This window comes from Fistularia commersonii, chromosome 12, assembly GCF_037954325.1.
Source record: "Fistularia commersonii isolate RoL2024-O1a breed Wild chromosome 12, RoL_Fcom_v1.0, whole genome shotgun sequence".
NCBI classification, from domain to species: Eukaryota; Metazoa; Chordata; class Actinopteri; order Syngnathiformes; family Fistulariidae; genus Fistularia; species Fistularia commersonii.
Window position 1 is genome coordinate 19,265,844 of NC_141295.1, and position 23,681 is coordinate 19,289,524.

Here is a 23,681-nt window from a genome sequence, read left to right on the forward strand (position 1 = left end):
TGCGTGAGGAGGAACGATCTCCTGAGAGCGTTAGATAAACAGCTATATGTGACATGTCTATGTCACACTACAGTAGGTGTCGGTCACGCTGAAAGTTTGTCATTTTGCAAATATTGCATGTATTCTTAATAAAAACCTGGGTAATGAAGAGAATTTAATTGTGCAGATTGTTTCCTCCATGCATGTTCTTCCTTTTATCTTGGAGTCCAGCTCTCCAAGACCATCCGGCATCCTTGACCGGATGCGGCCTCCTTATCCGCCCCTCCTGGACGGGACACATCTTCACATCTTCATTTTAACCTAAAGCAGCGTTACGTTGCGATGAAAGCCACGTTTGCAGAACGCCGCCTGTTTCCGTCCCCGACGACCCGTCTGAAAGGGAAGAAAGTGCTGTCCGGGTATATACTGCGGAGGGGGGGGACGGCTTTTTTTGTTTTTTATTACAAGAGAAATAGAAAAGATAAAAGCATCGTTGGCATCATAAAGGCTTATCACAGCACGAGAGCACCACAGACACCAGAACCAATATGTAAGCTGGAGAAGAGAGAGGGAGGGACTTAATAGAGCAGTTTCTGCAGGGATAAAACAAACAGCAGCAGCAGCGGCGGCAGCGGCGGCGGCACCCAGAACGAAAGTCAGCGGCTCCACGATCACAGAGCATCTAAAAACAATGTACACAGCGTCTATAAACACAGTACACAGGGTCCACGGCGGGAGTCCAAAACACCTCTCGGCACCGAAAGAAACGGACAAACATGGAAATTCCTCCATCCCGTCGCGACCGAAACCGGTTCTTCTGAAGACACGCTTGTAGGACTAAAGGGGGCGTCCGGCCCCGGTCCGTCTACATCCGAAGGACGACCTCTTCCGACGCACCGCTAGGAGTTCATCCGCTCCTTCACTCGTTCATTCGCCGTGATTATACTTATAAGACGACTCGCCGTTTTTCTCCCCGAACGGAGACGTGAGGTGTGCATCACAGTGTCGTCTGACGCAGGCTCGGAAAAAAGCCGTCGGATGCATTATTAATTAACGAAATCTGCAGCAATAGTATCTGAAAGAGTTTTTTATATATATATATATATATGCTATATGGGTGCAGTCAGGGGAGGCAGGAGAGGCCGTGCCTCACTTGCCAATCTTGGAAAGAAAAAAAATGTCAAATACTTATCTACTTATCAGTCATTTGCACCACAAAGGTATTTTCCATTTCAATTCGGCAGTTTTTAGATTCTTTTTTATTCAAAATGGCTGGATTTTCACATTTACTGTTCAAATACTGAGAAAAGGCGTGCGGTGAGGCAGCCTACCGTCGAGCCTCAACGTACATTGACCAATGACGGCTGACCGCTGTCATGCTCTGCACTAAGACTGGATTGCTGTCCATATTAAATGTTTAAACACTTTTGCTAGATAAACTACATTTCCAACATGTCAACAACTGCATGTGTGTTACTAGTTTCTTGTGCTGAGCGATCAGAAAACGGCTACCAAGACCCACCAAGCGAGGCACGCGGTTCTCCTGCCTCGTGATAGGCGAGCCTCACCAGGCATGAACCTCACCGCACATCACTGTATATGTATAAATATATATCTATATATATATATATATATATATATATATATGAATCCCAATATGTGCGTTAAAGCCGTGCTGGCTTCCAGTGCAGGAAGCCGTGCACTGCCGTGCAGAACCTCAGGGAACACGTGGAGCTGCTGCCCCGCTTTGGAATGTGAGTAAGTTGGCGGCGCCCTGTGAGGCCGTGCCGGCCTGGGAGCGGGCGGCGAGGAATCGACCAGCGTGGAAACGGAGGGGTCGCGACCCCGGCGCTCCTTCGATGTGCCAAAGCACAATGATCCCGATCCTGAGAGACAGGCAGCAGTGGGAGGTGTGTTTCTACACCTGCGGACGCTCTGCGGCCTCAGCCGTCCCACACACACACACACACACACACACACACACACACACACACACACACACACACACACACACGAGCTCGGTCGACACTTACAGACACATTTGAAATATATTTTGTTTGTTATCAAGATGCATGCTTTCAGGTGTAAACATAGACTCAGCCGATCGGAGGCTTTGGATTCTCAGGGGTCGGGAAGTAGAAGCGGGTTTCCGCGCACGCACACACACATACACACACACACACACACACACACACACACACACACACACATTTGCATTCACAGGCACACGTTGAGGGCGGCGGCCTCCACGTCCTTGACCTCATGTGACAGGGACCCTCTGGATTAAACACACACTCACACACACACACTCTCACACACACACACACACACACACACACACACACACCTGAGATGCCAGCCTGCTCCACTGTCCTACAGCTTCAGCTTGCGTTCACGTGTGATTCAAACTCCAGAGGTCCAGACGGTGACGGGGCTCCACCTGAAGCTCCGTCTCTGCGGCCACCAGACCTGAAGCCGGTGGTCTGAGAACGTCCCACCAGCGGTGTGTATGTGTGTGTGTGTGTGTGTGTGTGTGTGTGTGTGTGTGCTATCAGCTGTGGCAGTAAATCAGTGTTCTGGCAGTGATGAGTTTGACGGCGCCCCTAAAACATCAGAGTCCAAGGTGGGAACGCCGTTCACGTCGTTGAACGTCGTTCACGATGCAGGGACGCGCTAAAGTGAAGCGCCGCAAGTCCATCCAGCACGCCGCCTCCTGATTGGCTTAAATGTTTTTAAACACATTAAGACTGAGGCGACGCCCTGCGGAGATGACGATGATGAAGATCTTTTCAGACCCCGGCACGTAGAAGAAACAAATGGCGTTAAACCCACCCGTCACCTCCCTCCGCGCTCAGACCGACAGCGGCGACTCATTTCAGAAATGATCCGCGCCACTTTATCGAAGCGGAACGCGCATTTTAGCATGTTAGCGCTTCATGACGCAGCCGCTAACATTCCTAATACTAGCTGGTAAAGATACCGCTCGGGGTCGAAGGAACCGTCGCACCTTAAGTGACGATTTGCGAGACGCTGAAACGCAGAGTTTCTAGGTTTTCCGAACGATAAAAACAGGAAACGAGGACGGGTCGCTAAACCATCTGCAAGCGTACAGAAGTCCGAGCTGAGCAGAGCGTAGGAGCGCCGCTCCGGTTTCCCGTCAACAAAACCAAAATAGCAGGCTATTGAGGAAAATAGCAAGTGGCCTATTTTACCGCAGAATAAGGCCATGCAGAAAAAAAGGTATTAGCTGGTGCTTTGATGCCACCAGTGCTATTCGATAACTAGCAAAACTAGCGGGGAGGAACCCGGAGGGCTTTGGTGACCTTTGCAGCACCTTCCAGAAGGTCACCAGATCTTCTGCAGGAGCTCAAGATGGTGCGTGGAAAAACGAGGCGCCATCGGGTTTGGAGTTTTTCCCCCCCGGACGACGACCGCGAAATAAAACTGGCAATATATAAATGCATACATGTATAGACACAAAGATCCTCCTCCAGGGACATCGTAGCTCCGCTTCAGGACCGACATGAGGCCTTTTTGGAAACGAGACGGAATTACCGGAGCCTAAGTCTCTTCGAGAAGAGCCTGAAGTCACACGGAAACTGAACGAGGCCGCGGGAAACGAAAGGGAGATGGGTTATCGTCCAGAAAAATGTCAGGGTAAAGATAAAAACAAAAGCGGGAGAGCGGACGCCAGCTCAGATCGCCGAGATCGCTTCAAGTCCAGATGTATTTTTTAAAACGATTTACGGGATTACCGGCGCGGGTGGATCCGCACGTGTGCACGTGACGGATGCGTGACCACAGCGTGAGGAGACGCAGGAGGAACCTCGTGAAGATCCCGGAGCTGCGGGCGCGGGAATGTGGGATTTCCGCCGCCGACGGACTCGAGATAGTGTGAGATCATCGCCGGGAAGCACCTTCAGTCCGGTCTGAGCGCGAGGAGACGAGGCTCCGCCCCCTTTCGGTTCCAGCGGCGGCGTGCCGGGTCAGACGTGCCGTCATCTGGAGGTCTGCACCTGGCCGGACGGCTGGGCGTAGAGGTACTTCCAGATGGCGTAGTAGTGGACGGCGGCGCCCAGGGCGACGAACAGGTGCCAGATGGCGTGAGCGAAGGGGACGATGCCGTCGCTCTTGAAGAAGATCATCCCCAGGCAGTAGCAGGCTCCGCCCACCAGCAGCTCGTACAGCCCCGACCGCTCCGGCTGGGATGGAGGAGGAGAAGATCAGCCGTTACCCTCAAACGCCGCCGGGAGAAGAAGCGTGGCGGAGAGGCGAAGCCGGGGAGAAGGGCTACCATGGAGAGGACGACCAGGGCGGGGAAAACACCCATCACAGTGTAGCAGATCAGCTCCATGATCTTGTACCTGGTGGGAGACACCACAGTTCAGCGCCGAGTTCATTCTGAACGGTTTTTCCTCACATCGTGGTTTTTCTGAGGGTGCTCAGATGTTTGCCGGCAGAGGAACCCCGTGTCTACAGAAACCTTCTAAGAACTGTCCAGCTCCTTGACAATTTATATTTCATTGTATTTCTTATTCTTCCTCCTTCCTACTATTATCTATCACTGTTATGTTTTTGCTTGAAACTCTGGCACAACAATTTCCATCTCATCATCATCTCATCTCCAACTTGGTGCTGGGAAGTCGCCTCCACCGGGGGAACCTTCTTAGCTTCACGTTCCCACCAACAGCGAGGCAACTTCTCCACAAAAGGAGAAGACGATGAGGACAACGTGGACACCAAGGAGGCGGAAGCCGCCACGGCGTTCACGGAACAATTACCGAGGGCCGTCAGATGGTCGCGGCGTTTTCTCTTCACTGCGTGAAGCTGCTAGCGGAGAGCTTCTTCTGCGAGCCCGGCATCTCCGTTTTGTCCCAAGAAAACATCTAAGCAGTGACCGGCAGATTTTAAAAATGGAAGTATCTACTAACGGCTTGTGAGGTCCACCGAGGACCTACAGAAGCATGATCAGCTCCTCTTGGAAAGCTGAGAAACCGAGCGCCGCCCGAAGATAAAACACGCGGCGCGCTAAAACTTTCAGAAGGTAGTTGGTTGTGAACTGACCTCTCGTGGAAGAAGAAGACGTAGGTGGTGCCGAAGGAGGCCATGACCCACACCAACCAGCGCATGTGGCACGCCCAGGGTCCGAGCTCCCGCAGGTTCAGCCTGTCGGAGAAGGTCACACGTGAACACCTTCAGGTTGGCGTGCGCGAGGCGCCGGCTCGTGGGCTCACCAGGGCGCGTAGGAGGCGGCGATGAAGAAGTAGATCACCATCCGGTCACACATGTGGAAGCAGTGCTCCACAGACCTGCAGAGAGAAGAAGCAAACATCTGGCACCTTTCATGTGAACGCCGCGTATGTGTGTGTGTGTGTGTGTGTGTGGACGCACCGCAGGTGGCTCTTCTTCCAGGCCACGGTGTGGAACAGGGTGGAGATGATGAAGAGCGAGCTGAGCCCCGCCCCGTACACCCAGGCCGACACTCGCTCCCATTGGTCCTCCGACTGGAAGTGCAGCGCGGAGCTGCCCAGCAGGCTGGGGATGATCCACAGCTGAGGGACACACACACACCACGGGGTTCCTCACAGGAGGTCCAGAAGAAGAATACGTGTGTGAGAACATGAGGAACCCGAGGGGAACTGTGGGGTTACAGAGATGGGACGACGGTCCAGAGCAATGGAGATGGTGGAGAAGAGCTGAGGAGGAACATGGGCGAGAGGGTCGGGACGGGTGGAGAGGAGAGCTGGAGGAGGTGGAGGTGAGAAGACAGGAGGCAGCAGAGATGGAGATGTTGGAGGTTCCTCTTTGGGAGCCAGGAGGACGGAGAAGATCAGGAAGGAGTCCGTCAGAGGGAGATGTTCTGGAGATAAAGTCACACTGAGATAGTTTGGACGTGGACAGAGGAGGGATGGAGAGGGTGGAGGAGGTCTGGAGGAAGACCAGGGAGCGAGAGAGGACAGGAAGTGTGTGTGTGTGTGTGTGTGTGTGTGTTCACCGCATGCGTGGCACAGTTGGCAGCATGCTCGTACTCCGTGGGCTGGTATCTCTTGTTGGAAGGAACGCGGTTGTTCATAAACCTGAAAGTGATCACAAATCAATAAAGATCTGAGCTCCGGAGGGAAGGAGATTCCAGACAATAACGTTATCGATCGATTCAGATCGGAAACCAGTGATCAATCATTCTGGAGCTCGACCGGCGTCCACGGCTTCTCCGTCTGGAGATATTTGTGGCCGTCTGCGGAACAGCCGACGGTTTCTCAGCGCTGCTTTGAACACTTCAGCCCTCCCGCCGTCTCCTAGCAACGCCAGATTACGCTTCCACTTGTTGCCATGGCTGCTGTCGCTTGGCAACAGTGGGTAACCGCGGACTGACGAAACCAGAGGTTCTTCCCGACGATGCCCTCCATAAACAACTCGCATGCAGGCTATCCAGGATACACACACACACACACACACACACACACACACACACACACAGACTGAACAATGCAAAACTTGCATCTCAAAATGTCCTCACTTTACACAGAAACCAAAACAAACACAGCGGCAGCCGAGGAGGCAGCGCTCCCTCGCTGATGTCACTGTTGTCATGGAAATCACAGAGCAGGGATTGCCCCCCCCCCCCCCACCGCCCCTGCACACACACACACACACACACACAGGAACACACACACACACGCCCCCCCGCACCAGAAACTCCTCATTTTCTTTCATCTTCCTTTCCTGATCTCTTTCATCCTCCCCTCCTGCTGCCTGGCCGTGCCTCCTTCTACTTCATGATGATTAAATTAACATGCCGGCAGGCAAATGGACAAAGACGTCTACAACACAAACACACACACACACACACGCTCAGACAAACACACACACACACACGCAGACACACACGACCCCTCCCATCCCTTCTTTTCTTTTTTTTGCGCTGCATCTTGCAGAGGCAGATTTCGTAAGAGACCTAGATTTAGCGATGCCTTTCTCACGTTCACCCACGCACGCACACACACACACACACACACACACACACACACACACACACACACACACAGCACAGATGCCATGGGATGAAATATAACATTTAATAAAGGAGCGTGTCATCCCGTGTTCTCAAGCAAAAGATGCACTTTTTTATGGAACACATGGGACTTTTGTCTGGATGGGTTTCAGACTCGGAATAAATCACTGCATTGAATGAATGAATAAATGAATGAATGAATGAATGAATAAATGAATGAATGAATGAATGTTTACAGACTCCTGTCTATTTTCGCTGTTCCCCGTTGCATTTTGGAGTCGCCGCTTCTCTCCAGGGTGTTTTTTCTTCACTTTCATGCAAACATGAACACGTTTGCAGGCGTTATTTCTTGCAAACCGACACATATTTTCAGTTTGGGTTGAAAATGTGAGTCTCTGTAAAGAACGGCTCCAGCTGAGGATTTTGGACTTTTCAAAAACTGTCGATTGATTTGAAATCTTCTGCTCCAAAGCGATAGAAATAGTAATAATACCCCCAAACCCCTCTTTCCTGAGGCTTCTATCCATCCGAAGCTGTTCCTACCAGGTGACCCTCGGCCTTCGTGGCTTCATCGGACCGGCTGATGGTCCGGACAGGCTTCCCTTCCGTGTATTGATTTGTCCCCGATCAATAGGAGCGGGGATTTATTGGTCCCACCGGAGAACATCCACACACACACGGCCCCTCCTGAAGCGGACCAGGAGATGAAGAAATGACGTATGAACAAAGTGCACGGGCTGAGGTCACGCCACGGGAAGAGACACGAGAACTTCGTGGATCAGCCGTGTCCGCCATCGTCCTCTGACGGTTTAAGGACCAATCAGTGAGCCCGTGGAAGGGGAGAAGCAGGAAACAGGGCGGGGGGTTGAAGGAGGACCAGGTCTGCTCACCATCTTCTCGCCTTCACACTGGATCACATTCACACGTTCATGAACTCGAGGTGCAAACTAAAGCACGTGAGGGGGAGGTCGAGCCGGCAACCAGTCTGCTCCACACACACACACACACACACACACACACACACACACACACACACACAGAGTTTGCATGGGCCCTGGATTCCCACTTGAGGAGCATTCAGCCATTCATCCAGGAGGAAGATGAGCTGATGATTGGTGATGGCCAATGAGAGGCGCACACACACACACACACACACACACACACACACACACACACACACACACACACACACACACACACACACACACACACACGCTCAGGGCTCCCAAGTGTCTAGCCGAGCAGTGACAGTAAATTAACAGAGGGTGTGTGTGTGTGTGCGTGTCCTTCCCTATGTCAGAAGACGGAGAAAGAAAAGGTTTACACACGTTTGTATCCCTACTGATCAAGGAAAACTAAGCGCACACACACACACACACACACACACACACACACACACACACACAGTTTGCATGGGCCCTGGATTCCCACTTGAGGAGCATTCAGCCATTCATCCAGGGGGAAGATGAGCTGATGATTGGTGATGGCCATTGAGACACACACACGCACACACACACATACACACGCTCAGGGCTCCCAAGTATCTACCCGAGCAGTGACAGTAAATTAACAGAGGGTGTGTGTGTGTGTGTGTGTGTGTGTGTCCTTCCCTATGTCAGAAGACGGAGAAAGAAAAGGTTTACACGCGTTTGTATCCCTACTGATCAAGGAAAACTAAGCGCGCGCACACACACACACACACACACACACACACACACGTCCACACACACACGGTTATTACGTCAGCCAGACACGCAGTGATGTAGATGAAGTCCCCCTCTTCGTGTCTCCTACCTTACAAGATTCATTTACGGTGAATAAGCAACAGTTGCGGTCAGACGGACACCGCGGCGGCCCTCGGATCCGGCCGGACTCAGTGCAGCTCGGCTCGGGGCTCCGACCGGCAGCCGTGTTCGCCGGGCAGACGCGGCCGCCGTGCAGTCATCGCTCGCCGCGCCGGGGAGACGGACGCATCCCGACCCTGCAGCCTCCAGAGGACCCGGTCCGGAAGTGTGGGCGGTCTCTGAGGATCCAGCCCGCTCTCCTTCTGTCCTCTCTCTCTCTCTCTCTCTTTCTGCACGGTGTGTGTGTGTGTGTGTGTGTGTGTGTGTGTGAGAGAGATAGCTGTGTCTGGGTCCGGAGCTCCAGCCGCCCGATCACCTCCTCGATGTTCTCCTCTGGTCCTCCGGATCTCCAACACCGATGAGCGGATCTCCTGCAGTTCCGCCTCCGGCCACTAGATGGAGACAAAACCGCGCAGACGGGGGTTGAGTTGAAATCCAAGTCGTAGTTTGTGAAATAAAGATGTATCATTTATACCTTTACGTTTTGGTGACGCGTAGAAATGCAAAAATAAAAATAAAAAAAATAGCTCACCTGTTCGTGTGCGATGTCTGCAGATACCTTGGACGGTTGTGAAGAAGTGGAGAGACGTGTGCAAGAAGGTGGAGACGGGGTGGAGGAGGCTGTCAGGTGTGATAGAAGAGGGTGAAATGAGAGGCGTGGAAGATGGAGGAGGAGCAGCCGTGACGTCCGCTTTGGAGAAGATAGAAGATGGAGATGGTCGGGGAGGAGTTCATCAGAGGGACACGGTAGATGTTCTGGGAAGAAAGTCTCACATGCACGGAAGAGGGGTGGAGAAGATCTGGATAGGAGGATGAAGACGCAGGTCTGGAGGAAGATCTGGAGGAGGTTTGTGGATGGAGAGGAAGAGGGTCACATACAGACACAACCGTTCACACTCTGGACCAAGGAGGGTCTCCAATGAACCTCCTGCATGACTGCAGGAGGAACCCCGGCAGACACCAGGAGAACATGGAATCCCACCAGAGACCTTCTCGCCGCAAGGTGGAGACACTTACCACAACACCATCAGCTTTTATTTTTTAACTTGTGTCACGTTATGATTAAAGATGATCGTGTAGAAGTCTCTTTTCATTCCGCCACATCGCAGATGATGGTCTCCTCTCCACATGGAGGAGGACACGGTGTCTTCTCCACGTCCCCCAAAAACACCAGAACCAGTCCGGACGGCAACAAAACGAGGACAACCCCTCCAGGTGCTTCACAAGCATCATTTATTACATGAGTATTATGACCAGCATAAGCGTTAAACAAGTACTACAGCCGTTCATCACGATCCTCAGGAGATATCTAAACGGACTCATGAAGACCCATGAGGTCCAGAGGGTTGGAAAAGTCAGCGTGTCCGTCCCCCCGTCGGAGCGCTTTAAACCTGCAGATAGAAAAAATACCTGAAGAAGATAAGGCCGAGAAGCTGAGCGTAAATAAGGCAGCGGCTGTTCCTTCATATCCGGAGGAGCTTTCGGGCTTTGGCTTCACGTGAACTTCACACGATCTTCAAGTCTTTCATGGACGATTCCAGGCTCTGGAACGGAGAGGATCCGCTCGGTCATGAGGTCCTCACACGTTTGGAAGGACGCATGTGTGTGTGTGTGTGTGTGTGTTACCTTGACGTCCCAGATGGCCATCCCTCCATCCATCCCCGTGGTGCAGAACTTGGAGCAGTGGTTTCGACCTCCTTCCAGCACGGAGATTTGGCTGGAGGTCACAGAGAGACGTGGACGGACAAGAGAGACAAACATCTCATCACACACTCGTCTAAAGCTCAGGGTTCAGGCGAGACCGACCGGCCGCCCCCCTTCGGACCTGATGCTGTTCTTGTGCAGGGTGTTCAGCTCCTTGTCGGTGGTGGTGGTCTCCGAAGCCCGGCGGTCCAGGTTCTGGAACCTCTCCCTGGCGCTGATGCCCTTCTGGGCGGCCTGCTTGGGAACGTCCAGCTTGCCGCCGAACGTCAGGCTCCCCTTGGCGCCGTCGAACACGAACAGCATCGGGTAACAGTCGTGGCCCTGGAGGAGCGGACGGGGACGTGACACTCCGGAAGACTTTTTCCAGATCATTCCGATGCTACTGGAAGCTAACTGGAAAGCGCTCTGACGCCCGCGGAGCGGTGGAAAAACTGCCGGTTTCCAAGCAGCGCTGTGGCTTTCAGGAGAAGGAACGACGCCTTCTCCTTCTTGCGCAACTGGTAAGAAACGCGTTTGAATCGTTTGAACGCGAGGCAGTCGAGCTACGCAGAGGACGAGGACCCGAGGGGAACGCCAGGTGTCACTCAAGAAGGACTTTGAGGAGGACGAGGAGGAGGAGGAGGAGGAGACTCACGGCTGCCACGAGGCTGCTCTCGGTGATGAAGGTGACGCACAGCAGAGGAAGAGTCTCTGCGCTCAGACTGCTCACCCTGAGGAAGCCATGACACGGGTTAGCATGAACAGCCAAACCACACGATGGACACATCAAAATGTGAGATCGGCTGGTATATAACCACACACTGAAGATACCAAAGGGTGGATTTCCAATCATGAAAATTCACCCATTCATTCACTCATTCTTCCATGTCACATGGAGACCAACACCTGCTCTTGCCATCTTTCCATCGCAGACATTGTGTGACGTTTGGCAACAACAGTTGTTGCTCATCATATTGATTTCCGCGGCCCTCCCTGCCGTGTTCCCCAGGCCTTACGTGGTGCTCTTCCCTCCCTCGGCCACGGACACGGTGGAGTCATGGGAGGTCCAGGCCAGGCGGTTCCCGGAGTGTGAGAAGGACACGCTGTGGACCCAGCCGCCGCCGCCGCCTGCAGCCGCCGCCGCCGCCGCCGCCGCCTGACCCTCAGGCCCGGAGCCCCCGGACTCAAACATCATTTCGCCGAAGGGCATCTTGCTGCCCCAGGGGGTCGGGCCGGGCTTCTCCTCCACCTCCTTTATGTAGGCTGAGAAGACCCTGGAGGCCGGAGAGGAGAGAAAACACAGAACATCACCCGGCGAGTGAAAGAGCTGCAAACACATATCCCGAGCGGCGATTCATCGTGCTAAGCTAACTAGCAAGAAGCGGAGCTCAAGGGTCGGCGTCACAGTCGCTCGTACCTGCATTTGAAGTCGCAGGATCCCGCGGCCAGCAGGACGTTGTTGGGGTGCCAGTCCAGGCTGAGGATGGTGGAGCGTATGGGCTTCTTGATGTGCTTGCTCACCCACCTGCGGGCGGCACGGCAGGCGTCAACGCGCGGCTAACGCGCCGCTAGGCTAACGCGGCGTGCGACGCGGACGCCACCTCACCAGTCGTTCTCCTGCTCGAAGTAACAGATGGAGATGAGGCGAGAGGCGCTGCCGACCGCGAATTTGTTCTCCCGCGGCGACCACTTCACGCAGCGTGCGGCACGGTTGATCCTCAGGATGGCCAAGGTGGGCTTCCACGCGCCCTCCTTCAGGGTCCACACGTAAGCGTTGCGATCGGCCCCGCAGGTGACGATACGGTTGCTGTCCGGGGCCCAGTCGATCCCTGAGGAGAGGACGGAGAGCCTGTTCACTCCACCAGGACGTCTTCATATCACTCTACAGCAAGGGTGGGCTAACCTTTTGGATTAGGGGCCGCATTGACTTTTAAAATGTGACAGACGGGCCGGGTCAGCACAAGATACGGTAAGTATAAAAAAAAAAACAAAACAAACAAACATTTGACATTTGCTTTGAAAATAAAACCAGGTTTGCTTTTGAAGGCTCTGACGTTTGCTTGCATTTCATGCACAAACCGCTTTTTCCCTTGTAGCTTGTCCAGCTCATTCTTCGTGTCACGCTAAATCACAAAGCCAATCTGTGTCATTCAGCTCAGGAAAATTCTCAAGTAGCTCCAAAAATGAAATAATCTCCTGTTTCAGCTCCCACATTCATTGATCCAATCATTCACATCAATTCTGCACCAGTCTTTGTCGGGCCGGATTAAAAAGACCAGCGGGCCAGATGTGGCCCGCGGGCCGTAGTTTGTCCACCCCTGCTCTACAGTTAGCGAGAAGATTGACGCGCCTTCCGACCAGGAGCAGAAGACGACTCTGACAACATTCATTTATTCATTCTTATCCTGCGCTCGGGGTCACAAGGGTCACATCCCAGCTGTCACTGGACGAGAGGCTTCCGTCAGAAGACCACAAAGAGAAACATGCAGACATTCAACCGCTCATTCACACATCATGTAGAGACGTACAGACATTTACCCTCTAAATTACCCAAGTTTCTGGACAGTTAAGCACACATGAATAGAAGCAGCACCGGCTTAAAATCAATCAATTAATCTATGTGTACATATAAAGGCCGCACTTGTCTATAAGCCGCAGGCGTCCACGTTGTTACATGAGATATTATCACAGAAAGATTTTTTTTTTACTTTTAATTAAATACAAACTGGTGACATCCACCAATATGTGGATACTGGAAATGTTTTTTTCCCCGCGAACTGTACCTGCAACATGGCTGATGATCTAAAGACAAGGAAAAGTCCATCCATTTTTTATCCACGCTTTGTCCTCCTCCAGCTGAATCGCTTTTTGGTCTCCCTCCTGCGCACCCATATCGTTAAAATCGTCTTCCGAATCGCATCTTATCGGAGTTGAACTGCCTCAGAATTTCACGCTGATTGGCTAAATGTTTAGTCGGCGTGCAGCTCGTTAGCCTCAAATCCATAAATTAGCCGCATTGTTGTTTAAGTCGCAGAGTTCAAAGCGCGTGGAAAAAGTAGCGGCTCACAGTTTGGTAGTGACAGTATAATTCATATAGAGACACGCACAACCGTTCACCCTCTCACGCACACTATTTCACAATTCGGGGTTTCCAGTGAATGTCTAGTGAATGTCCTGCATGTGTCTGGAAGCCGGAGAACAGAGAGAACATGGAGACTCCACACCATAGGTGTCAAACTCCGGCCCGCTGTGTCATTGTATTTGGCCCGTGAAGCCATTTCAAATATTAGAGCTAACCTGCCTAGCCTGACTCATAAACGTCCTCTCCTCTGTAGACATAGCGACCTTACGCTGATACCGGCACCGTGCTAGCTTTCCGAAAAAATGGAGAAAAGAAAGGAAAACAGGATTTTGAAGGTGCGCAGTTTTAAATTTTATGAAGTATTAAGCTTTGCTTGTTCCATATTCAAGTTTCTCAGCAAAACTTGTTTGGGTCCGGATGAAAAGATTCATCGGAGGAAGTTTTTTTCCAATGGATATAAATGTTGGCCCGCGACTTTGTCCCGGTTTTGAATTTGGGCCCACAGGGTTGGACACCCGTGCTCCACACGGGAACCAGAATTGAACCGAGGACCTTCTCGCTAACCGTGCCGCCACGGCGCCGCCGCGACCGACAGCTTGTCTCGTCTAAACCGCCGGCGGCCGAAGGCCTGCGGCGGGCCGGCTCCGCCGACACACAGCTGGCCTTGTATCCTTATTGTTTCATCTGGTTGCCCGGCAACCGCGCTGCGATAACACGAGCCCGTCATGGCTGCGCCGGGCTGAACTGACGAACAGACAAAAACTGCCATGTTAATGATTTAGTGCCTCCCTTTATGCACGCATGCATGCACACACACATTTTTGTGCAGGACCGCAACAGCTGTGTGTGTGGATGTTGAGTTTCAGGCAGATAAAGGCCTTCTTAGTTCTCTCCAAACCAGCGTGGGCCTCACCTGTCACCTGCCCGTTGTGCTCCTTCAGTTCGTGGATCTTGGTCCACTTGGTCCCGTCCTTCTTGTAGATGTGGACCTCGTGGTTGTTGGGGCACAGTGCAATTTCTGGGAGGGGAAGGAAGAGATGATTTTAGGATAGTAAACCCAGATGGACGGTACCATCGACGTCATCATCATGTAAACACCGCTTTACTCCGGCGCTCCGGCTCGGATGGAGGCGTTCGAGCTTGAAGGCTTTGCCATCATGAGCTTTCTGGTTTCTGGAAATGTGAGAGGCCGCAAAGAAAGTGTGTTCTGTTGTTTTGTGTAAACCATCTGATTTTCACCATGAAGAAGAAGGGGGTTCCCGAGTCCAGGATTCACAGGGATCAGCGGAGGACCATAAGTGGATATACTGTGGTAACGGCTGAGCGCGGAGCCCGGAGCAGGACGCGCTAGAGAACAGCTGACTGGGCGCTCAAGAGCAGAGAAAACTGCAGAAATATACCACGAATCAGCCCACGGCGCACGAGGGGTCTTTAAATAGACGGTGTGCGAGAACTATGACCTTCTCTCTGGTCGTGCGGCGGCGAGGCCCGCACATGTTTGAGCCAGCGGATGAGTCAGGAGGAGTGTTTGTCTGAGAGCAGAAGTGTGGGCGGTTGAGTGTGCATTTTTTCGTTTTTTGCAAATGTAGCGCCCGGAGGCTGCGCAGACCGAAGCCCGGAGGTTTTTTTTTTTTTTTTTCTCGAGTGTGTGACTTCATTGCGGTCGCATGTTACTTCTGCTTGGCGCAGAAACCAAAGAAGTGGTAAAACTGACCAAATAAGGTATGGGTTTCCTGCAGCTAACGGAGCTCAAAAGGCTCTCCGAGAGACTTTCCGACTCCACCCTGGCTGTTACAGGAAACAGGAAATGCCTTCTACCACCTGGGAGCCAATCACAGCTCTGACGGCGCTTTTTGTTCCTCGCCGCCGACAGGAGTCGAGGCAGGATTGATGTTTCCGCGGCCGAAAGTCAACTCGAAGGATGTGAAGGATTTGGCTCGTAGAATTACACGAGCGGAGGCGGGCCGACTCACGGCTTCGATCTTTGTTCCAGGCATGGCAGCTAATTGGTTCCAGCAGGAAACTATGGTACGCCATGGCCAATCAGGTGACGGGACAGGACCAGGAAGTAGTACGGCGAGCGCCCGGAGGTCGGTGGAGGTGGGAACGGACTGAAAAACAGAAGCAGAGAAGTTACAATTTGCCTAAAAGAGTGAAAAAAGAAACATGAAGCGTCGTAGCTTCACGTCAGTGATGTAACAAGGAAGTCGCTTAAACACACTCACAAAACAACACACCTTATCGGTGCACGCACACACACACACACACACTTATCTAATCAGAGGTTGAGTTAATGAACACCAGACTGGCAGACGCACAGGAGGAATGATGCAGGTCAGGAGCCACACACACACACACAGTTTGCAGTCCCAACAACCAGGAAATGATCTCCATCACCATCAACCCAGAAAGGAAGCAACATCACAACTCTCCCACGAGACAGCTACTCTTCCAACTTTCAGAAGATCTAGCACACCATTAGTTCCAAAGTCTGTGTGTGTGTGTGTGTGTGTGTGTTACAGGCATGCAGAAACATATTCAGACCACCACTAAAATATTTTCTAGGCTACTTACCCCGAGGGCAGGACAGATGAACGGTTGAATAGCTGAAGGGAGATGGAGAGCGAGGAAGGAGCGTGTGTGTGTGTGTGTGTGTGTGTGTGTGTGTGCAGGGAGGGGGTGTCGGAGCGTATAAAGAAGAGGGTGTTCAGCTCGCGGACTCTGGCCAGTCAACACGAACGCCAACGACAGAGTGAGCTCAGGCAGAGGAGCCGGGCTGAAGAGAGGGAGGAGAGGTCAGAAGGGGAAGTGGAGGAGGGCACAGCGGAGCTCCGAGACCAAGCCTCCGAGGGGGGAGGCGAGCAGGAAGTCTGCGCTCGGGCTGAGGAGAAACACGGGTGTAACATACCTAAAGAGTGCGACAATCGGGGGGCAGGGTAAGGGGGCAAGGCTCTCGTTTTCAAAAGAAAGCGGAGAGAGGGGGGGAGGAAGGAAGGAAGTGGGGTTTTTGCCTCAAAAAGAGAAGGAGGAGCAACACCACAATGGCATGCTCTGCATGGAGAGGGGGAGGACAAAACTCAGGGGAGGAGGGCGGAGGGGGCAGAAAGAAGAAAACCTCATGAAGCATGAAAGACAGAAAAGAAGAGGGAGGGACGTCCAGGCGAGTCGACATAAAGAAAAGGGGAACGGGGGGGAGGGGGTGAGGGTGGCGGCCTGAGGAGAACGTTGGCCACAACTTCTACTCCTCTTGTTTCCAGCACAGGAATTGACCCCCCCGCCGCCCGGATCTCCACGGAACAGGAGCCAAACGTTTCTGTCCGCCGCCGCCAGACTATGTCTTGATTCGGCAAACGTTCTTTCCCCGCCGGGAACCTGTTGCTCCTGACGGTCCTGTTCTTTCCGAACGTCGGGACGGCGATTCTCCCTTGATGTAGAAGTGGATTGACGAGCACTCCAGTTCTAGACCGTGCTAACGACAGCTCAAAAAATGAGCATCAGAGAGACTCAGTGCGCTAACGGTTAGATAGCAGACACGCTGCAGCATCACCTCGAATCTCGTGATTCTGCCAGAACAGCCGAGCAATGAGAACTTTGGGTTCAAGGGCAAAGACGGGAATAGAAATGTGACTTGAGTCGCAGGCCATAATTCAGAGAGGCGATGGACAGCACACGTGGATTAAACAGAAATCTAAACAGTCAGTTCGTCGTGGTCAATCATCTGGTAGGTTCCTGTGACGGTCATACCAGGTCACAAACAGTGAAGGCAGAAAACAAAACATGACCTACAACCCTGACTCTGGTGACATCCAGATAAAAACTTTGTTAACAGGACTTTTTAAGCAAAAACAGTGCATGTTTTGGACTCAAATATCCACACTGACCGCAGTCCCAAAACAACAGGTTTTCAGCCTTTACGTTTTAAGATAAGACGGTCCAGACACACAGGTGGAGAGAATTCTGGAGGTTAACCATCGGGCCGAGGCGTCTGTGGGACCGTCACAAAAGAAGACAGCAGTCAGTGAGGTTGTGTTCTGTAAATGTACTTCATCTTTATTTAATGTCTACCTCAGTTACATAGAAACCCTCCGTCCGGTGTGGTTTTAGCGTGGTAGCTACAGAGCCGAGCGCTGGCCGGCCGTGACTCCGCACAGGGTTCAGACAGCCACCTTCTCTCCGTCTCGCACTCTCTCCACCATCAGATCCTGTACAGCTCTCTACAGCAAACCGGAAACATGACTCGAGAATATCACTTTGTTTGGTCTTTGTTATCAACGCGACTTCACCCGCTGGAGAATACTCGCAGTCCTGCGGGAAGTTAAACTTCACATCCCTCCATCTACCGCACGTAGATATTCAGAGATCATGTCAAGGTTAATCTGAGGTGAAATACAGTCTGATTTTTTTTTTTCCTTTTTGGATAAAACGCACCATTTAGTGTTCAGCTTTTGGTACAGGAGGTTAGAGAACATAAAAACACACATTTCACATCACGTTTAATACGTGTCAGAGGACCTTCCCACTTTGACACCTGGTTAACCTTCATTTTTAAAAACAAACGAAAAGAAAAATCAACAGTGATGTCACACGTCAGCTCAGTGTGTGTGTGTGTATCTGTGTGTGTGTGTGTGTGTGTGTGTGTGTGTAGTGTATTCGTGTTTGTTTGTTCGAGTGTGCGTTACTGTGTGATCAGTGCTTCAGCAGACACTCATTAGGTTGGTCAGTTATGTATGTTACTGGCTGTGTCACAGGGGAGGGCGGGTGGAAGGGAAGGGGGGCTGAGGCGAGGCCGCGACGCCTCTTCATTCATTCACGAGATTTCTTCACATGATGCGGAGACCCTGGATAGAAGCTTCTAGACTCTGCAGAGGCAAACAGAGAGAGAACTCATGCAGAGGTTTCTGGACAGGAAGTGAATGGGAGTCAAGGGGGGGGTGGACCGTGTTCCTGTACCTTAAAGTCCCAAATAGTCATTGCTCCGTCGATGCCTGTGGTGCAGAACTTGCGACAATCCCTTTTGTCTCCTTCGTAGATAGACACTTGGCTGGAAAACAGAAGATCAAGGAGGAGCTACTTTTAAAAAAAACAAAACAATCACCAAATAACCAATGGTAAGAAAACATACATTAATCACGCGTGCGGCCCCTGATCTTTGGGGATTCTCAAGTGCAGCACGGTGAAAGGGATGTCAGCGAGAGCCTCCTACTTATTATCAGAGGACACAGTTTGCTGCTTCTCACCTTTGCGGTTGGACAAAGTGGAGGTGAGGAAAACTGCATCAAACTGTTGAACTGATTGGTCTCCGTCCGCTATGTTTTTGTTAGGAATTGCTGAAAATGTGTCAACAATTTTTCTATTTTTCCCCAACGCATTAGTTCCTTTTTATAAGAGATGATCATATTTGAAAAGAAGGATAAAATGTATTTTGTGTGTCTTTCAAAGGGTGAAAAAAAATCTTTCACTGCTATTCACTGCTAAGAATGAAGAGTCTCCAATGACATTGGGTTATTTTTGAAAGCCGAGAACGTATTGCTTCTATACTATTTGGTGAGAAAATCCACGGGTGTGACTCATCACTGGACGAGTCAAGCTCATTCTTGACATAACTGGCAGCTTTGTTGGAGGTGAGCCGGCCCGGCGTGGCGCTCCTGTGCAGTCTGCCGTTGCTGCCAGACGGACTGCTGCCATCTGCTGGTACGTACAGCTCAAGTTCTAGGCGTAAATTCCAGCGGCGCTATTTCAGCAGCCAAACTCACTCCAATTTAATTGCTCTACATCTCTTTAATGTGGTTGCTCTTTAAAAACTACTCACAGTGGTTTGACAGCAAACAATTTAAAGCTGTAAAAGCCTAATTCAATATATTTTCCTTGTTTGCCTTAGCATTTAAACCTTGAGCTTGCTGCTGTTGGACCTACGTGATGCTGTTCTGGTGCAGTGTGTCCAGGGCAGTGTTGCGGTCCTCGGTGGTGGCCCTCTTGTCCATGTTCCTGAAGCGCTCCATGGCAGAGATGTTCCTCTGGATACTCTGCTTGGGGAGGTCGAGCTTTGACACGAATGTCAGTGTTCCCCCGTCGTCGCAACGGAAGAGCATTGGGCAGCAGTCGTGGCCCTGCAGAATATGGACACACACACACACACACGGTCTGTTGGAAATGCTAGGTCTCCCTTACAGTGGATAGCAGCTGATGTGTGTTCTTACCGCAGCTACTAGGCTGTTCTCTGAAACGAAAATGACACTGAGGAGAGGAAGGAACTCGGTCTTCAGCTGCGAAGGACTTAAAACGGAGAGAGCAATGTAATTACCTTGGGATCCAGATCATGTCAAATCAGCTGTTTTGTTACAGAGTTGTTCTACAAACAATAATCACAACACTATAAACCCGTTTCACCGATCACGGGGTTCTAACGTGCCAACAAAAAAAGGATCACATCTAGTGGATTGAAGTGAAAATGTTGATCTTAAGCACTAATGTGTTTGGTTGGGGAGCAAAAATCAATCTTGGGATTTTACTGATCATCACAGAGAGTATGATTTTACAGCAGAGGAAAAATAACAGGTGATTGCGGAGGGGTAAAGGAGCTGTTCCTGCAGGGTTCTCGGTGGCAAAATATACCTGGCAGTTTTGGAGCTGTCCACCACAGTGACAGTGCTATCATGGCTGACCCAGGCGAGACGGTTACCAGAGGCTGAGAAGGAGACGGAGTGGACCCAACCCCCTCCGCCTGGCCGGCGCACACAAAAAGCAAACATGGTTCACACAGGAAAAGCCTGAATATGGGTCTTTTTGTTACCATCAGACTAAATACAGACCTGCTCCTCCAAACTCTGCTAGCACGGCCCCAAATGGCATCTTGCTGCCCCAGGGTGTGGGGCCTGGTTTCTCCTCCACCTCCTTAATGTAGGCTGAGAAGACCCTGGAGGCCAGGGAGGGAGGGGTGCGGAATAAAAGCCAAAAGAAAGAAAAAGGGTGATCACAAGAGGTTCAGAGCCTTTCACATCTTCTCTCGGCTTGATTTTGTTCCCTTGCCGTTCACCTGCATTTGAAGTCACATGATCCAGCAGCGAGCAGGACATTGTTTGGATGCCAATCCAAACTGAGGATGGTAGAGCGGATGGGCTTCTTGATGTGCTTGCTCACCCACCTGGACATGGAAACCTCCGTTTTAATTGTGAAGTAAGCGATCCGCGCAAATCTGCTCCATGGAACAAATCATTTAACAAGCACCGTCTCAGACAAAACATTTACATACAAATCTAGGCTTCTCAAAACACACTTGGAAGGACAACAAATTAGCACATATGGTAATTATTATTATTATTATTATACAAAAAAAAATGATGACGCTGTGTGAAGCGGCAGCGTGCACATGGAAAACAACTTGTGGAGGAATTGAAGGAATGAGCACAGTGAAACAACAGACTGCTGCTGCGGGATAATGAATAATGGATCCTCTGAGGCCTGGTAGAGGATCCCCGTCAGTCTCAGTCATTATGAAATCATCTTGCTTTGGATTCTATTCGGTGACAAACCCAGTACCAACGCGACCCGCAATATCATTTAGCAAGATGATAAAGTTGTGTGCTTCACCAAAAAGTACATCTACTATTGCAAACGAATTTTTAAAATGTCACCCTAAGACGATCTCACCAGTCATTCTCGGACTCGAAGTAGCAGACAGAGATGAGTCGAGCTCCGCTGCCCACCGCAAACTTGTTCTCCAGTGGTGACCACTTGACGAAGGTGGCCGCTCGGTTGATCCTGAGGATGACCAATGTCGGTTTCCACACCCCTTCCTTCTGGGACCACACGTAGGCGTTGCGGTCCGCTCCGCATGTCACGATACGGTCGCTTTTGGGAGCCCAGTCGATACCTTCCCAAGAACGGACAACAACAACAACAACAATGTGACCGTTCTAGAGTCTGGATCAGTCTTCAGAGGTGGACATAATGATCGGGAACATATATTGGTGAAAAACTATGATTAAACAAGGGTGACATTTAAAACCACGTGGTCCAAACAAGTACCTGTTATGTGTCCGTTGTGCTCCTTCAGCTCATGAGTCTTGACCCACTGGTTGCCACTCTTCTTGTAAATATGAACTTCATGGTTGTTGGGACTGATGGCAATTTCTGCAGCAGATGGGTATAGAATAAAAAAAGAAAGAAACGGCAACTAAACATTGAGGTCATCGAGTCAAATAACAAGCTCGACCAGTTCGTCCTCTGAGCAACACCACCGCCTACTCTCAACAGCCCACACAGGCTTGGTGACACTGCATATGAGTGGCCTTTGCAAATCGCTGCAGGCATGAGATGATGTACTCCTAAAAACAAAGCAAGGAAAAGAAAGAAGTGTTTTTACGTGTCCTGTCGCGGTTCCATGCGTGGCAGGTGATGGGCTCCAACAGAAACTGGTGAAGGGACATCTTGTCTGGGTGTGGTCCTTAAGAGTAACTCTGCGAAGTCACACAAAACTTCATGTAGCCACTAACAACAAGAGAATCACGGGGCGACAGGCACAACCGCGCTTCGCTTCCTTTGACATTTACACTTCCCACGGAGAAATAAAAATCACTTGTTATTAGAAAAATAAACGCTTTCCTGGGAGGGGGTTGTTCTGCACACGTAAACCGTTAACTTTATTGACACGTTACACGGAATCCATTTGTTGGCTGTTAGCTTGGTAACATTAGCCAAAACATTGAATGCGGGGTCTACTACAGTACTAGACGGCAACGCTAGCATAAATGTTAAAACGTCGAAACGCACAACTTTCTCCCAACATAAACGTTTATATTCCTTTAAGGCTGATAACACGATAAAGCCCAGTCAACCCGAATCCAGCCGTTTTAAGTGTGGTTGCCTTGCTTGCTAATAAATCGCAATAGTAGCACGTATCATTCACACGAACGATACTAGCAGGCTAACTAAATGGCTTGCTAACGTGTAGGTGGCGTTAGCTAAACTGAAACCATTAAGATTGTGATTTTTGATAAACATACATATACATATGGAAATGTTTCAAGCCGTGAGTTCACCCGGAGGCCTACCCTCGCTAAACCAGACCCCGGCGTTTCCTGGGAGGAGACGCCGCGGGTACCGCTGACCCGCATGCTAACTCACCTCGTCACTCCGGTTCTCCGGTCGGACACTCGCGTTTTAGCCGGCGAGCTAAGTTGCTCCGGCGGCGCAGGCAGGGGTGGGGGGGGGGAAAGAGGTTAGCTCGGGAATGGACCTGAATTCGCGGACTCTGGTCAGTCGACACGAATTCGTCCAGGAATGGTGAGGGGGGAATGTCAAGACGGCCAACAGGACACGTCCGGGAGCATCCGGTTGCTAACTCAGGCGGCGAGACCCGTGGGCACTTGGCTGACAGCTAGCTTAGCATCATCGCGCTAGCTGTTGCATTGAAGTGGATGAGTCCGTCCGCGTCAGGTCTCCCGGAGAGGCGACGAGCGGCTGGAAGAGCTCCGCCTGTGGACCAAATAGGAACCGGCATGACATAACCAGAGCCCCGGGCGGCTCTGCAATTACACAAAAACATAGATAATCTCCTAGAAGCCAACAGAACGAGCTGCGGGTCACATTCTGACCGGAAGGTGAACACAACAACGATGCGTCGAAGTGGGTCAACAGATCCAGCAGATGCACATTTTCTCCAGCAACGTGTTACATTTATGTTACTTTTTGTTGACTATTTTCTCGGCGATGTCAGAAAACTGCATGGAAGTCAAAGGAGCCTCAATGCCATCGTCCGTGGTTTTGATATGCAAATAATGCACAAACGCTTCGGAAGAGGTAAATTGTGCAGAAACAGTCGCATGTGTGCCGGACACTCAGAACCGGGAAGATTCAACCGTCGACGTGAAACAAAATGCAAAGTCTTGAAATCCAAACAATGTTTTACTTGCGCTGCCAACGCCGTTCACATTTACACGATATATTTATTGTCACTATGTATCCAAATGCACCGCAGACAGCAAAGTAGGAGTTCGACTGTACAGGGAAACACGTTTCCACACGGTGCATATGACAATAAACACTTTGGATTTTGAAAAACAAAGAGACAAGCCCTGATCTG

The 23,681-nt window shown here is 51.1% G+C and overlaps 3 protein-coding genes across 3 annotated transcripts; all 3 read right to left on the reverse strand.

The window, feature by feature from the left end:
* Positions 1 to 423: 423 nt before the first annotated feature.
* Positions 424 to 8,919, reverse strand: LOC147229084 (monocyte to macrophage differentiation factor 2). Its single transcript, XM_086157583.1, has 7 exons — positions 8,786 to 8,919; positions 5,975 to 6,056; positions 5,371 to 5,531; positions 5,214 to 5,288; positions 5,044 to 5,145; positions 4,274 to 4,343; positions 424 to 4,181 (listed from the first exon to the last, which is right to left on the reverse strand). The coding sequence occupies exons 1-7, from the start codon at positions 8,797 to 8,799 to the stop codon at positions 3,978 to 3,980; spliced, it is 708 nt and encodes a 235-aa protein (XP_086013709.1). The 5' UTR covers positions 8,800 to 8,919; the 3' UTR covers positions 424 to 3,977.
* Positions 8,920 to 10,051: 1,132 nt separating this feature from the next.
* On the reverse strand, positions 10,052 to 16,355 carry LOC147229085 (actin-related protein 2/3 complex subunit 1B-B-like). Its single transcript, XM_086157566.1, has 10 exons — positions 16,175 to 16,355; positions 15,574 to 15,711; positions 14,514 to 14,618; positions 12,125 to 12,347; positions 11,936 to 12,043; positions 11,535 to 11,792; positions 11,174 to 11,249; positions 10,661 to 10,860; positions 10,462 to 10,552; positions 10,052 to 10,379 (listed from the first exon to the last, which is right to left on the reverse strand). Exons 2-10 carry the CDS (start codon positions 15,635 to 15,637, stop codon positions 10,341 to 10,343), a joined length of 1,164 nt encoding a protein of 387 aa, XP_086013692.1. The 5' UTR covers positions 15,638 to 15,711; positions 16,175 to 16,355; the 3' UTR covers positions 10,052 to 10,340.
* Positions 16,356 to 17,624: 1,269 nt separating this feature from the next.
* LOC147229086 (actin-related protein 2/3 complex subunit 1A) lies at positions 17,625 to 23,079 on the reverse strand. The gene is made up of 11 exons (XM_086157568.1): positions 22,724 to 23,079; positions 21,963 to 22,056; positions 21,626 to 21,730; positions 21,248 to 21,470; positions 20,634 to 20,741; positions 20,410 to 20,513; positions 20,213 to 20,321; positions 19,798 to 19,873; positions 19,514 to 19,707; positions 18,551 to 18,641; positions 17,625 to 18,459 (listed from the first exon to the last, which is right to left on the reverse strand). Exons 2-11 carry the CDS (start codon positions 22,024 to 22,026, stop codon positions 18,421 to 18,423), a joined length of 1,113 nt encoding a protein of 370 aa, XP_086013694.1. The 5' UTR covers positions 22,027 to 22,056; positions 22,724 to 23,079; the 3' UTR covers positions 17,625 to 18,420.
* Between the last annotated feature and the right edge of the window lie 602 nt (positions 23,080 to 23,681).